At 57.1% G+C, this 15,527-nt stretch overlaps 1 protein-coding gene across 8 annotated transcripts; it reads right to left on the bottom strand.

Moving 5' to 3' along the window:
- Positions 1-1,725: 1,725 nt before the first annotated feature.
- On the bottom strand, positions 1,726-15,222 carry TPM2 (tropomyosin 2). 8 transcript variants are annotated; one of them, XM_066181016.1, is made up of 9 exons: positions 15,019-15,217; positions 14,013-14,138; positions 7,778-7,911; positions 6,644-6,761; positions 6,453-6,523; positions 5,634-5,709; positions 5,440-5,502; positions 5,054-5,123; positions 1,726-2,034 (listed from the first exon to the last, which is right to left on the bottom strand). In XM_066181016.1, exons 1-9 carry the CDS (start codon positions 15,130-15,132, stop codon positions 1,952-1,954), a joined length of 855 nt encoding a protein of 284 aa, XP_066037113.1. In that variant the 5' UTR covers positions 15,133-15,217; the 3' UTR covers positions 1,726-1,951. The 8 variants fall into 8 exon arrangements, with proteins under 8 accessions (XP_066037113.1, XP_066037110.1, XP_066037116.1 ...); XM_066181013.1 differs by lacking the exon at positions 5,634-5,709 and adding an exon at positions 6,152-6,227 and having other exon boundaries at positions 15,019-15,214; XM_066181017.1 differs by lacking the exon at positions 1,726-2,034 and adding an exon at positions 3,942-4,720 and having other exon boundaries at positions 15,019-15,222.
- Between the last annotated feature and the right edge of the window lie 305 nt (positions 15,223-15,527).

Below are 15,527 nucleotides of genomic sequence, written 5' to 3'. Positions count from 1 at the left end.
TAGGCACTTCAGTCCCCAGTGTGGGTCTGTGACTCCTGTGGGGAGACATGCTCCCATGCCAGCAGTCCCACAGTGCCCCACACACCAAGAAGTTTCCCTGGCCTATATATCTCTGTGGGGCCACAGGGGAAAGGAGGTGAGTGGAAGAATGGAGGAAATGCAAATCTTTGCTGAACCATGACATAGCTCATGTCTCTGTCAGGCTGAGCATCATCTGGGAACAGCAGTCAGGATCTCACTGCCAAATCACAGGCAGTTTAAAGGAATAAAACGTCTCTTGCAGTGAGGTGTAAACAGTTAAGTCAAGTGGACTGGTCCAAACCAGGAGGCAGCAGTAGCTAATGGGGAAAAAACAGTGGGTGTGAAAGGGTTCTTTGTCCCAGCAGGAAGGCGAAGGGCGCCCAGAGGCTGGGCACTGGGACGCACCCTGACTGGGGCACAGGGCAGGCTTGTTTGCAGTGCAGGGTGCAGGCTTCCAGAGTAGAGGTGCTTTTACACGCTGGTTCATTTCAAAGGCAGACAACCCGCTGCTTGGAAGGTGCGTTGACTAAACAACAGAATGTCTCAGCTAATGCACTGCAGAAGAGAAAGGCAGGCCCAAGGAGGAGCTCCAGCCCTTGTGCACGGACAGCCCAGCAGTCCAAGACACCGTGTACTGTCCTCCCCTCCAGCTCCTCCAGGCCCAGGGTGGGAGGCTGCAGCTCACAGCAGACTGCAACTTTGGAAGAATGAACTGAAGATGAACTGAACCCCGTGCATGGGGAGCTTTTTTCCCTGCTGTAGGCCTTAGAACCACAAAACAGAAGAGCTGGGTCATGGAGAGGGCAGGGGGCCAGCAGCACCTGGGCAGGAAAGAGATGCAATCTCAACACCCTCCTTTCCTGACCCGAGAAGTGCAGCAAATAAAGGAAAGCAGATAACAAAAGCTATCCCCTGTCAGTCTCTTGCTGGGTCTGGCTCGACAACAGGTCAGCATGAATTGTGTTTCCTGGCAGTATGTGGATGTGCTTTAAGAGGGATATCTGCTGGGTAGCGTGGGACAGCAAGGCTCGGTCCACATCATGGAGGAGCCTGAAGCGAAAGGCAGGACTAGATAATAGCTTTGGGTATCCCCAGGAAATCCAGCCCATTTTGGTAACAGCAATGAGAGACATCCGGCTGCTCTTCAATTTGTGCTGGAGAAAATACAACAACCCAGGAAGAAACTTCCTGAACACTCTGTCTGCTGCATTAATATTTGCTAGCTTCTACAGCTGTCCCTCAGGCAGGCATTCAGTCACTGGCGATAGAAATTGCAACGAGTACAAAGGAGCAGCTAATCCCATACCTGGAGAAGACCCTGACAACTAATAATGTGTGCATGCATGATCATGTGCTTGTGTGTTTCCTCATTGTCATAAACACGAACCCTCCATAGAGACATCAAAGACCTTGTAGCTTCCCCAGCTGTCAAGCTAGTAGCCTGCAGACTATGGAAGGGGACAGACCAGTGACGTGGTTTATCACTGTGTACTTGAAGAGGATGCTGAGCTTGAGACCTGGAGGTTTCCCCTGCATTCCAAGGAAATGATGGAGATGAGGGAACACAGTCCAAACCATGTGGTTATCATTCTGAGCCCACCAGAGCCACAGAGGTCCCGCAGACCTTCCATGTGCAATCTGGGGAGACCCACATCTCCTCTCTCAATGCCTGTACCCACCTAAAGAACCAAAAGCAGCCATCTATTTTTGTCAAACTGCTTTAATATTTGGACATAAAGACAGGACAGAGCCAGTTAGGCTGTGCACAAACAAGATCCCCTTGAGCAACAGTGCAAGGCTTCTGAGCTTCCCTTCTCAATGGAGGTGTGGATTTGGCCAAGATGCAGTTCAGCTGATGACAACATCCTGAGCATGCCAGTGGGGTGCATGTGTTGGGTAGGGAAAAGGAATAGGGGCTTGCGAGGACAACTCAGAGGTTGTTCAGCTCCAGTAAGGTCTGGTCCAGGACCTGGTGTATCCCCACGTTCTCCTCTTTGGCACTGGCCAGGCTCTCTGTGAATACAAGGGACACCCAGCCATGCACACCAACACCCAAATTCACCCAGGTGCAGCAGGACCCACACACACCACACCAAGCACAGACACGCACACACACACAGATGGACATTTCAGTACAGCAATGGCCTCCAGTCAAATGGGGCATCCCCTGCAGAGCATAGTCCACACAAGTAGCCCCATTTCTGGCAGGGATGAGTCCGGCCACTGTAGGATCTGCCAGGGAAGCCAGGCCAGTCAGGCTGGTCACTGGGGCAGACAGTTACCAATCTTCAGCATTTCCATCTTCCCAGGGTGCCCTGTTGCCTGTGGCTGAGCACTGTGCAGCAGTGCCACTGGCGAGTGCCATTATTTGGCCAGACACTGGGGCATCATCACTGGCCAGCTGTGGGCACGTGCACAAACCCCTGGCCAGGAGAAGCAGAGAACCAATGCTTGCTGCATGACCCAGCAGAGGTCCGTAAAGAGAAGGAGTGAGAAAACAGCCCATAAACAGCCCAGGAGAGTGGGCAGAGGACAACAGAGATAAGGAGCAGAGCTAACAAGGATACAAGGATAAGCTCTGCCAGGCAGCCTCCCTCCAGTGTTCACTTCCAAATGGCATCCTGCTTTACCCAGAGATGGGGATGGAGCAAGACTGCTGTCCACCCAGCCCCATCTCCCAGTGTGCCCTGCTAGCCTCTTCCCTGTGCCAAGTTTAGGGCAGCACATGCTGCTGGATCCCCAGCTCCTTTCCAAGCTTTCCCAGCACCCTCCAAGGACCTCTTTCTAAGGGGATCCTCCCTGCACAGTTTGGGGTAACCAGGGTGAGGAGGAAGAGAGGCTGCCCAGTGACTCCTGGGACAAGGGGAGGGAGGCAACAATACAAACCACTGCATCTCTCCCCAGCAGAGCCAGGATGATGCCAGAGGACAGCTATCAATATGTGGGCATCCCAGGACATCACAAAACCCTTCATAGCTCTCCCACAAAAAACCTCATCAACTCTAGAGGGGCTACCTGTCCTGCCCAAGCAGGGTAGTTATCCCTGTGGGGATAAGGCAAGGCTTCACACCCTGCCTCACGCCGGAGGGGAGGGGCTCCCAGCCCAGAGCCAGCCTGGCCAAAATGGGGCAGGGAGGCTGGGCCGGGGCCAGGAGCTCTGGGCAGCTCAGTTGTTAAGTTCAGTAAGGATGACCCGCAGCTCATTAGTGAGAACACGGTTTTTCTCGGCTTCCTGCTGAGAGCGCTCTAAAGAAAATGGAGACATCAACGCAGCACAGGAAAGAGAGAGAAAAAAGTGAGTTAGTGAAAAGAGATGGCATTCCTGAAAGCCTTTGCTGGAAACACCACAAGCTACCCAGCCACTGGTGGGATACAGCTGGACTGGCAGGAGGCAGCCAGTCTTGGTGCAGGAATAAGGCTGTAGTTCCATCAATTTGGAAACTGGATTCTGGGACATGGTAGGGTGGTGAGGAAGGAAGAGGTGGATCAGGACCAATTTAGGGATCACAAGAGATCACTGCTGAAGGGTAGGTAGCGCCAGCCTCTTCACCAAGGGAAGGTGATGCAGGAGCTATGACAGGGCTGAGACTGCTGTTTGTAGGCAATGTCTGGGAGTGGAGACAGGGAATGGACAGGACCCAGTCTAACCCTGACATTTCACACCAAAAGGCTCATGGAGAAGATGGCATGAGATGAGGAAAGCTGTGTACGAGAGTCAGAGGGTGGCTGGGGTCAGCACAATGGCCCTGTCCCACTCAGCATGGCAGCGTGGGAGCCTCTTGGGTCTCAGCCATGGTCAGCCCGGGGGCCCTGTGGCTGTGAGCTGCCTGCAACCACCTCCTATCACACTGCTGACAGTACCCACATGAGACAGGCAGGAGATGAGGGACAGAGTGGCATGAAGAAAACAAAGGAGAAACCAATGTTAAATTTTTATTGATATCAACTCATTAACCCAGAGGGACAGAACACAAAAGAAAAGTCATGAGATGCAAACTGAAGAGCAATGTGCAAAGGACAGAAGGGTGAGGGAGGAGTGGGGGTCACCTGCCTGCCAGGGAACAAGATGTCTGCACAGTTGGATCCAACCCTCTATCCCCCAGGCCTGAGCTTTGGCAGTGGAGGTGCCGCTTCCCCAGTGCAGGTCATCCCCATGCTGGGGCCAGCAAACAGCACCGGGGGACTTTGCTGAAGTATATGGGGGGGGAAATGGCCCCCCAGCCCCGGAGCTGCAGGGTCCCCAGTGCTTCTGCTGCTGAGGAGCCAAGGAGGGAGCTGCTGGAACAAAGGGCTTCTGGGCACAGTCCTCATCCCCAGGGCAATGCTGTGGCAAGGGCCTACAACTACACTGTCCAGTCAGTATGTGGGGCTGCTCTCCTGCCCTGAACAAACAGCTCTAAGCACCTACATCTTGTCTCCCCAAAGAGGGGTACAGCGGGAACACCCCAAGTCAGCTCCTGTCCCAAAGGAGCTGATGGACAGGCACAGGCTAGGTAGGACAGAGGAGGACAGAGAGGGTAGGGAGAGAGGTGGGATGGTCAGGCAGGCAAACAGCCGAGCTGGGAAGAGGAGAGACAGGCAAGGGGCAGGTGCTGTGCTGGTGCCCAGCGTGGGGCTCAGAGGGAGGTGATGTCGTTAAGTGCATTATCCAGCTCCTCACTGATGGCTTTGTACTTCATCTTCTGCGCATACACTTCATCTGCAGGTGGGGGCAGGCAGGGAGCAGATGGTGGAATAGAGTGGAGGACACAAGGTGGAGAGAAAGAGAGGCTGTGAACAGCAGGCTGAGGGCAGCAGAGGTTGTGCGGGCACAGGCAGCATAGATGTGACCCTACTCCCCACCCACAGGCAGGGCCCAGACCCCAGGAGCTCTGTGCTCCCATACAAGATGCCACAGCATCTCCTCTCTCTGCTCCCAGAACTCCTGCCCATCCCTTCCCTCTGGCCAAGCACTGTCCAGCCCCACCAGGGGCATGGTGTGTCCAGTGCCACCCCAGGAAAGAGGGACACAGGGCTGGTGGGGACATTTTACCTTCTAGGTCATCAATGGTTTTCTCCAGCTTCGCCACAGACCTCTCTGCAAACTCCGCCCGGGTCTCAGCCTGTGAGAAGCACAGTGGGGAAAGGGTGAGCTGCAGGACATTGCACTCCAAATCTGCCCCATTTGGAGACTGGTACCCTATTCCAGAAGCCCTCCTGTGGGAAAGGCAAGGGACAAGAAGTGACTGGGGCTCCATGGAGCCTCACACTCTAAATCAGAACAGAATAATGAAGGTCATCCCAGACCCAGGTACCTGCTATGATGCAGGGCTGCAATTTAGGAAACTGTGAGAGGACATAGGCATAATGCGATCAAAACTCATTCAGGATGGCAAGCTCATGCCTGCACTGATTCAGTGGGAGCCCTACACACCTTACCTCCTTCAGCTTTTCCCCTAGAAGCTTGATTTCCTCCTCGTATTTATCCTCCTTGGTGGAATACTGCATAGATAGAGACAGGCACCTGTGAGTCCCAAGGCATGCCTCCAGCTGTCCTTCATCCCAGCAGGAGACTGCAGCCTTCCCAGACCCCACGAACTGTTCCCAACCCCAGCAGCCTCACTAGGTCCTACCTTGTCAGCCTGGGCCTCCAGGGACTTCAAGTTGTTGGTGACAATTTTCAGCTCCTCCTCTAGGTCACCACATTTACTACATCCCAAGCAGGGCCGGCAGGAGGGGGGGAGTGGGGTCAGAGGGCAGGAAGAGGCAGGAGCAGAAAGAACAGGCACGGGGAAGCAGAAAAAAAAGAGAGAAAACAAGTTGAGAGAGGAGAAAATTCAGTGCAGGAGGACCAGGAGCAGAGCCACTGCGAGCAGGAGCTGCCGGGACGCATCTGTTCATCCGTTCCTTGTGCTTCCTTGCACAGATACCTCGTGCACCACCAGCCAAGCTCTCGCTGGTCCCGCCAAGGGGAAGCAGGGATGGAGGGATGGAGGAGCATGCCTGGCCTGCACCTACTGGAGAGGGAGGCGAGGGGACGCCAGTGGTGGAGGCAGTGGTGCAGAAAGGAGAGAGGTGGCTCGCATGGTTCGAGAGACAGCGACAGAGAGAGGGGGCTGCTGCACATTGCCCCGCGCCCCTGCCCCAGTACCTCTTCCTCTGAGGCAATGAGGGATTTGAGAGACTGGTCCATGGTCCGCAGCTCTTCTTCCAACTGTCTCACTCGGCTGGGGTGGAAGAGGGGCACCCCGGGAGGGGGACAGCAGAGAACAGGGTCAAGGATGTGATGCTGGTGGGTTCGCACACCCCTACCCCCAGCCTGCAATCCCAAAGACCACCCCAATGACAGACGCTGCTGCTTCCAGGGACGTCCCCATCCCCAGGTCTGCCAGGGATTTGGGACAAGGGCTGTGTGGGACCCCTGCACGCTGCCCTCCAGGAGCCCCACTCACCTCTCTGCCACCTCTGCCCTCTCCTCTGAGCGCTCCAGCTCTCCCTCAAGGACAACCAGCTTGCGGGCAACCTGTTCATGGCAGCAAGTGGCCCATGTTAGCCCTGTGCTTGCCCAAGCTGGGGCACAGGGTTATGAGGAGATGGCTCTGGGTGCTGCCAGAGTGTCAGGACTGGGGTATGAGGTACACACCTCCTCATATTTGCGGTCAGCCTCCTCTGCTATGTGCTTTGCCTCCTTCAGCTGCATTTCCTGGAGTTCCATCTTCTCTTCATCTTTCATGGCCCTGTTTTCGATGACCTTCATGCCTCTGAGGAAAAACCATGCCAGGAGATGTTACTGCTGTGGGTCAAGGTGGCATCTGCACATCCTGCCTGCCCATCCGCACATCCTGTACCCTAACCCACCACCCCCTAGATTTGGAGACATAGGACATTGCTCGGGGAGGATGGCACATAGTAGGATCACACCACCAGTACCCCAAAAATGCTCCTGTGCAGAATCAGGGTGGAGCTGGCCCGAGGACTATGTTCCAGAGTGAGGTATGGCTATGGTACCCCTCAAGCAGACAGGTCGTAACTCATGGTTGGGGGAGAAAGGTGTGCAGCCCAGGATGAGTCAGCCACAGCCTCCACAAAAACAGCCTGACAGGGTGGCAGCACTTAGGAAATACTGGAAAACATCCTGTGGCAAAGCCTTTCTCATTCGGGGAGATGCTCACAAACAGGGGATTACCAAACCCCCACAGAAGGGATTCCTGCAAGCTCTTCTCCTCTCACTCAGATAGTGTTGCTCAAACTGATCTTTGTCAATGGTGGAAGAGCTCATGTAACTGCCAGGAACACTGTGACATGTCCAGGCACTCCCACACAACCTAAGTAGCCTTGCCTGCATAGCTCCAGTCCGGGAAACCTGATTGCCATGAAGATGGAGCAACATACATTGTGTAGAACTCTTTTTGAATGAGGCTGTCTTGTCTTCAAATCTGAGGATAGATTAGCTACCAGCACAGAGGTTCCCTCTTGGCTGTTATTGTGTCTTTGAGCATAGAAAGCTGCTGTTATCTTCCTCTGGCTTTGGTTACAGTCTGGTGCTTTTATAAATACCATATAAATTTTTTCAGGATTTTATGTGTGCTCTGGATAAGGGTGTCTGTATCTGGGGGACTTCTTTGCATTGTGACTTTCTCTATCCCTTTGAAGTCTGCAGGAAAACCCACAGAAACCCCAACAAGGTCACCTCAGAGGGACCCCACTGCAAAACCAAGGAGACTGTCTGCAATAAATGGTGACCTGATACGACTCCCACTGTTCTTTTCCATCCCACCTCTCGCTCTCATCAGCTGCCTTCTCAGCTTCCTCTAGCTTCTGCAGGGCAGTGGCCAGACGCTCCTGGGCACGGTCCAGCTCCTCCTCTACCAGTTGGATACGGCGGTTGAGGGAAGCCACTTCAGCTTCAGCCTGGGGGAACAGAAAGCCCTCAGTCACCCCATGTCAAATACATATATTGAAAAAGCATTTTCAATGATTATTCCTATTTACCATCCAGAATGCCCCTAGGCACTGTGCAACAAGCTTGTATTTACTGGAATGGCATGCCTGACCATGTATTCCCTTGCCTCTCTGTAGGGTTATCTCCATCCCTAGTGGCTGTTTGATGCTAGCTTCTCCCAACCTTGCAGCACCAGCTTGGTGTGTGCAGCCCCACCATGTCCTCGCATCTCCAGCTCCCACCCTGGAGGGGGACAGGGCACGTTCACTGGGGCAGGGTGGCCATAGCAGCCATGCCGTCACAGGGATGGTATTTGGGGTTTGCAGAGCAGTGAGTAAAGGGGGAGGAATGCCCTGTGTGGCTTCACTCCCAAAAAGGAGATCGGAGCTGCTTGTGGATTTCCTGTTTACAGAGGTGGCGGAGTGAGCCGGGAGCTTCTCCTGCAGGAACTCCCAGGGCCCTGTACAACAGGGCAGCCTGAAGCCAAGCACAGAGCCCCCCCAGCTGATGTACGGCACAGTGCTGGGGGCAGTGGAGCGAGTCGTCCTCGGCAGGCTGGCGCCTGGCCAAGATGAGGCTGGCAGGACCAGAGTCCTCCCTTTCCCAGGCTCCCCATGCACAGCGCTGGGAGCTGGGGCTGGCCAGGAGCAGTGGCCCTGGCCCTCCGCCAGCCTGTTGACGCCTGGCCTTGCACTCTTTCCATTTGGTAAAGGCCTCCTGTTCCATTGCCACAGTCAGGAAATGCTGTCTCAGCAGCTCTCGGCCCTGCTTCCCACTAGGGGGGTGTAAAGAAGACAAACCCCTGAATATCAAGGGATGGGTGGCAATAAGACCTCACCATGGGGAGTAGCTCCATGCACCAACCCAGGAGACAGTGGCTCCTGCTTATTCACAGGCTGCAGCAGGACTGGCTGGCTGTAGTGCCTGGACACATCCAGCCTCATGCTCCAGCACTGGGAATGCCCAGGGAATACTAGCCAAGCACAGGGACTATGGAAGCGGCAAGGGGCTGTCACCCTGCATGGCCCCACTGAGCACCTGCAATTCTGTGTGTGGGGTTGGCAGGGTGGGGATAGGTACAGCCAGCACCTCTTTGAGACAGCTGCCAGCCCCACAGCTGCCTCCACCCCATGATCATCCTTTCTACAGACACTCGGAGATCTTGTCCCTTGCCAGACCGCCCAATGGGGAACTGGTGGTGGCGCCCACAGGGCAATGCTCTGCCTGGAGCATCAGCCTTACTGCATCGGTAGATCTTTTTTCCCAGGGAATAACCCCCAAAGTGGGTCAGAGCTGCCCGGATGGACACTTGGGAACATGAGCTCTCCCGGCAGCTCCCAGTGACCGGGAACCCGATCTGAGGGTGCAGGAAGGGGCCATTTCCTCCACACATAGCCCGAGTGACAACAACCCGGGTACCGCACCCAGCTCTGCCGCTCCTGATATGGTGAGAATATTCAGTGAGTGGGCATAGGAAACAGAAAGAAAGGAAGAAAACAGAAAGCTCCAACAACTACAAAGACAAACCAGGAAAAAGCTGCAGCTTGGGCATGCCATCCCGCTGCCAAAATGGAAATTTGGACAGGCTGAACCTAAAGCTCTGCAATCCGAACGACAGAGTCTGCTGGAAGCCAGACAAGAGCCTGGGCGTGGGATTCTGAGCTGTGCACGCCGGCCTCCGAAGGAAGAGATCCTTTCCCAGGAGACACCCGATCCCAAGGCAGGGCTGGCCGTTGCCCGCTCCCAGAGCCCGGCCAGCCGGGAAGCCCTGGGAAGCTCCGCTGCCCGCAGCATCTTCTCTCGCCAGACCGACGGAGGAGGGAGGCGGCTGGCGGAGGCTGCCCGCAGGCAGGGACTGCCCCGAGCTCCCTGCCCCGGGGCTCTCTCCAGCTGGGTGGCAGCTCCCCGCGGCTCCCCGGGAACCTCCCAGCGCTCCTGCGCCCCGGGGGCAGGCAGCCCAGCTACCGGGCCGCAGGGGGGCCGGGGCCGGCCCGCCGGAAGGGATGCCGGCAGCGGGGCCGGAGCCGGCGGGGCATCCCGAGGAGCCGCCGGGGTGCCCCTCGCCCTCCTCTTCCCATCCCAGCGGCCCTTACCCGCTCCCGGGCCTGCCGTTCGGCATCAGCCTCCCGCTGCAGGTGCTCAGCGCGCTCCTCCGCCTCATCGGCCACCTGCTGTAGGCTCTGGATCTTCTTCTTGACGGCCTCGATGGAGCTGGCGCTGGCCATGGCGGGGGCTGACGGTGGGGAGGCCACACCGCCGAGCCCTTTGTGGGATCCGCCCGGCTCGGGCAGGAAGCGCTCAGGCAGCGGCCGCTCCCGCCGCCCGCCCTGCCTCCATCCCTTCCTGCTCCTCCTCCTCCTCCTCCTCCTCCTGCTGTTCCTGCTCCTGCTGCTGCTGCTATTGCCGCTTCTGACCGACCTGCTCTGCCGCTCCCCCTGGCTAGGCGTACTGTGCTTACTTCTCTTACGGCAGGAGAGAGTTCCCCACGCCGGGAGGGATGCACAGTGCCCCTCATCCAAATAGGACAGAGGGTGCCCCCGGGCAGGGTGCGTGGTCCTCCCCAGGCTTTGGTCACTGTCTCTACATCCCCGCCAAGGCAAGATGCACAGTTGCTTCTGGGCAGGGCACACTGTCCCCCTACCCCGGGTCAGCACGCATGGTCCCAGGCAGATGCATGGTCCCCACTGAAAGGGTACATGGTACTCCAGAGAGGGCACACAGTGGTCCCAAGGCAGGGCACACACTTCTCTCCATGCCCAGGATGCATGCTGCCCCCCAGGAGGGGTGCACAGTCCCACTGAAATCCCCCAGAGCAATGAAGAGGAACCCAGGAAAATACTCTTCCAGCAGTCCACAGAGTCTTTGAGTGCTGGAGCCTGTCCTGTGAGAGCCCCCATGGCCACAGGAGCAATGTACCCATGCGGATTCTCCAACTGCTGCCCTCCATTGCTGCAGAGCTAAGGAGGGTTGTGGTCTTTTTCCTTATGGGAAGTCAGTAAGAGGCATGAGCAGAGTCTGCTCCTGGGCATCCTCCAGGGGTACCTGGGTTGCAGCCAGGTGCCCAGCATCCATCACACTCAGTCCCTTGGTATCTGCTCCCCAATGTGAGGAGCTGTGCTGCAGCCCCATATAGACTCATGGGGCCCATGGAGACCCTGGCACCTCCTGCCCTGGGGACTGTGCCCTATGGGGGAGGTTAAACCTTCAGCTCCTGGCTCTCCATCCTGGCTGGGGCACATGTCTTGATCCATCAGAAGAAGTTGGAGCTAGTAGCACTCAATCCTCCCTTAAGATGTACTGACAGCTCCCTGGCTGCACTTCACACCTGTCTCCAGGAATGCCAGTTCCCAGGCTGACCTCACCATCTGGTGCCAGCTCCAGGGCCAGGGGTCCAGGGGGTGACTCAGCCACACTGCTATCTGCACCCTGCAGATCCATGTCCCCTTGCCAAGAGGCAGCGGAAGAGGTGATACTGTGGGTTCCCTGGGAGCACACAGCCTTGGGCTTGGCCTTGGGCCCAGGTGGTACTGCCCCTTCCCAGTCTGAGGCCTGGATGTCAGTAATGCAAAACCTAGGACATGGGGGCCCAGAGCAGACAAGGGTTCCTGCCAGCTGTGGGGCAGGGATGAGCCAGCTGCAGGCAGGAGGGGGACAGGGTGGGAGGCAGCCACCCTGATCTCGCAGTAGCCAGGCTAGGTGCCTCCTGCTGTGGCCCCACCCCGAGATGCAGTCACTTCCCAGCAGAGTCCAGTTCCCTCCCACTAGCTAAGGGAATCGCCAAATAAGAGCAAAGTCTTGGCTTGGGAAAGCAGCTGGGGCGGGAACAGGGGTGAAGCTTTTGGGATCATGGCCTGGAAACGGCAGAGTTTCCCTAAGGCCCCTTCAGGGTGGATGGCTACAGGCCAATGCTGGGGATGTGGGGCAATGGAGGGGGCTGTTCTGGCCTAAACCTGCTGTCCCAGCTGTACTGTTTCCTGCAGCCCTTGCCCGTCCTGACCTGGGCACCATGGGCTGTCCCTCCTGAGGACAAGATGTTCTAGGACCACGATGGGCTCGCAGACCTGCTGGGAAACTCTGTGGAGTTGCTGGTCAAGAGTCAGGCATTCCCTGCTCTATGCAAAATCTGACACCTCTCCAAGTGCCTGGGGCAAAGTATTTGCACTTTTTAGTGCAGTCCCCATGGCCTTCATGCCCTACCATCCAGTGCCAGTAGCAGGGCAGGGCCATATAGAGGTGGGTGTTTATTCTTTTAAGGCGTTGACATTTTTGCCAAGAGCAGGAGGCTGCCTGGATTGGTGGTATGAGCCTGAGCCGTCTGAGGAATTAGGACACTCTGAGCTCACAGGCACCCACAGTCCTGGCAGCCAGGGAGGACACGGGGATGCCTGGGGCAGGGGTGCTCTGGGGGTCTGCCCAATGCTTCCTCTGCTGGAAGCAGGAGCAGTGCTGCACCTCTCACCAGGGAGGAGGTGACACCAGCCCTGGCACTTAGAGCTGTCAGCACATAGGTCCCTGGCGACTGGAGAGGGGTGACTCCCAGAGCCCCACACATGGTTCAGCCTGTCCAGGCTTTGGAATGGACCTGGCAGAGCTGTGCTGGTGATGGAGCCCTAGCCCTGCTGCAGCCAACCTCCAGCCTGACACTGCTCCTTCATGGTTCCTGTTCCGGCCCTTCCCTGGTAGCTCCTATCCACTGAATCTTCTGGTATGGGACTCTCCATCCTGAAACCCACAGATTTGCCAAACTGCTGTGGACCAAGAGCACAGAAACACTCTCCCTTTCCAGGATGGCATCACGCAGGCCACTGCCAGCAGCAAAGCACTCCACAGCACACAGCTGACAACTGCCCAGTACCAGTGTTTGCCCCTTCCTCTGAGCCCTGCATTGGGAACAGCACATCCACTCTCAGCCACAGAGTTTTCCCTGTCCCATACCAGCACTGAACCAATTAGATCAATGTGAACCCCACTGCACAGAGCGGCCGCCTTGCCCAGCTTGACATGCCTGCCCCATGCCAGGTTGAATGTGCCCTTCTAGGGGATTCTCAATGTTTTAAAGGAGAGTCATCTGTAGGATCAGCAAAGAGGTCTGAGGAGACCCCTGGCTGCTGCCCAGGGACTCTGGGCTGCCACAGGACTGGTGTTGCCATTGCTCGTCCTTTTCCGCTCACCCCTGTCCTTGGCGGCGGCCTCAGAGGTTTGATGCATCTCCCCCATTTAGCTCCCTAAACCAGCTGGGATTGAATTTTTTGTTCTCAATCCTGAAAAGCCTGGCCATGCCCTGCTGGCTGTGCTCCAGACGGCTCTCCTTTAGCTTCTCCTCCAGTTTCCAGGGTTGGTTTTCATCAAAGAGGGGCTGGCTATCAAAAAGAGGATTTATTTATAGGGTGTCAAATACCCTGTGTGGCACCACGGGTCATTATACCCCATTCCCAAGCGGCCCCGTGGCCGCACACAGCTGTTCCACCCTTCATCCTGGCCAGGCACAAGCCAATTTCAACACCTTCCTAACATCTCCCCAGAGGGATCTATTTCCCAGGAGAAACATCAGTCATGGCACTAAATAAAACTCTTCCTGGCCTTGCCCTTCTCAGGGTACAAAGTAGCACACTGGACCCCGAATCCACCCAAATCCCCTTCCACACATCCCAAATATTCATTCCTTGCAGCCAGCACTTAGCAGCTAACCACAGCAAGAGATTTTTCCATTTTTCTACTGTGCCACAGTTTAGCAGGTACCACAGTTTTTCCTACAAGCATTGAGGAGATGCATGCCTGGGGACTTGTGACACAGCTTGGAGCACTTGTCCCTATTAGCTTTGGGGAGCCAGGCTGTAGGCTACCCACAGAGCTCAAGACAGGACCAGCAACCAGCTGTCCCCACAGCTGGCTTGGCCCCAGCACCCCATACAGGACCCATCAGCCCAGTTCAGTGTCAACATCGAAGGAATGGGATCCTGACAGTCTTCCCTCAGATGCTTTCCATATAAGGGCCCCCCTCTTCCTTTAACCCCCCTCCCCCGAGGTCCAGAGCCTGTGCAGGGGAGGAGCTGCTGGCATGCCTACTTACATCTGTAGCTTTCTTCTCTGCCTGCTCCAGCTTCTCCTGGGCCTCCTTGACGGACTCGGAGTACTTCTCCACCTCATCCTCAGTGCCCTTCAGCTTCTTCTGCAGGCCCTGCTGTTCCTCCTCCAGCTGGGGAAAGGACAAAGTGTGGCGGTCAAGGGAGATGACAGTGTCTGCAAGGCTGGAAGGGGACCTGTCCTCCCATTCTCCTCCTGGGGTCACCCAGTCTGTGGGGGACACAGCAGGAAAACATGGATGTGTCTGGTGACAACTGTGGGTCTACAGGTCCTTGGAGGGCTCTTGGTGTAGAGCAGCCCCTGGGACCCCCATCATCCCTGAGCCTGGTGGAGGTAAGGGGGTGGTGGGCTCCCTCCCTGTACAGGGGACCGGAAAGCCCCTGACTTGGGGATACAGCTCTGGGGACACTGGCATATGTTCCCATCTCTGTATGGTTGCAGTGGGATTACGCAGTCCCCAGGGTTCCCCCTGGCACCGGGATAGGGCAGTGGAATGGCAGTGTCCGCTTAGGTAAGACATGTTTGGGGGGACCAGCGTAAGAGGTCAAGGAAAAGAGACTGAAGTGTTGGTTCCTGGGGACAGATCCACATGGGGTGATGTTACTGGGGACAGTGTCCCAGAGAGGTAAGGTCTCAAGGACTGTCAATCCCTAGAGCTGGCATCCACAAGCAGGACACGGAGTGGGGTAAGGTCCCTGGGCCAGGACATGCTTAGGACAGGGGACTCCAGGCTGGACAACCAGTGTGGGGAAATCAGTATGGGGATTGCATGATCCTAGAGAGTGCAGTGTCCCCAGGCTGAACGATCAGTGGGATAGAATCTCCAGGGCTGGGCACTCAGCGGGATGGGCTTTCCAGGACTGGACAACCCCAGGGTGGAAGGTCCCCAGGCTGGACTCCCAGTAGAACAGGGTCCTGGGGCTGGACACCCTTACCCACCCCTAGAGCGGAGGGTACCGAGGTAATGCCGGGGAAGCCCGTGGGACACCCACCTGCTTGCAGCGGTCCTCCGCCTGCTTCTTGTCAGCCTCCGCTTGCTCAGCGCGATCGATGGCATTCTCCTTGTCCAGTTTCAGCATCTGCATCTTCTTTTTGATGGCCTCCATGTTGGCGGGGTGTCAGCGGCGGGGCGCGGGGCGGCAAAGGGACGCGGAGCACCGGGAGCAGCGGGAGCGAAGGGAGCACCGGCACTGCGTTCCCCGCCCCGCCGAGCTGCCTAAAAGCTGGGGAGGGGCCGTGCCGGGCGGGGGCTGCCCCGGTACCTCCCCCGCCGCCCGCCAGCACCTTTTAGGGACTGGCTCGCCACCGGCCCTCGCACCGAGCGGGGCGGGGGGGGGGGCTCGGCGGGCGGGGGCTCGGCGGGCGGGCTCGGCGGGCGGGCTCGGCGGGCGGGCTCGCCGGGCATCGCCGGGCATCGCCGGGCATCGCCGCAGCCCTGGCGCCCGGCACCCACCGGGGCACACCCCGGGTCACTGCGCTAGGGACAATCCGGTGTTACTGG

This window comes from Chamaea fasciata, unplaced genomic scaffold, assembly GCF_029207755.1.
Source record: "Chamaea fasciata isolate MVZ Bird 193981 ecotype frontalis unplaced genomic scaffold, bChaFas1.0.hap1 SCAF_4, whole genome shotgun sequence".
Lineage (NCBI taxonomy): Eukaryota > Metazoa > Chordata > Aves > Passeriformes > Sylviidae > Chamaea > Chamaea fasciata.
Note: the sequence above shows the minus strand (reverse complement) of the source record. Positions and strands in the feature narration are given on the sequence as shown.

Coding starts and splice junctions, on each gene's coding strand:
- TPM2 (XM_066181017.1), bottom strand. CDS start 15,132: ATGGAGGCCATCAAAAAGAAGATGCAGATGCTGAAACTGGACAAGGAG. Junction 7,912..14,012: donor CAGAGAAGAAAGCTACAGAT/GTAAGTAGGCAT, acceptor CTGTTCCCCCAG/GCTGAAGCTGAAGTGGCTTC. Junction 6,524..6,643: donor CTGACCGCAAATATGAGGAG/GTGTGTACCTCA, acceptor TGCCATGAACAG/GTTGCCCGCAAGCTGGTTGT.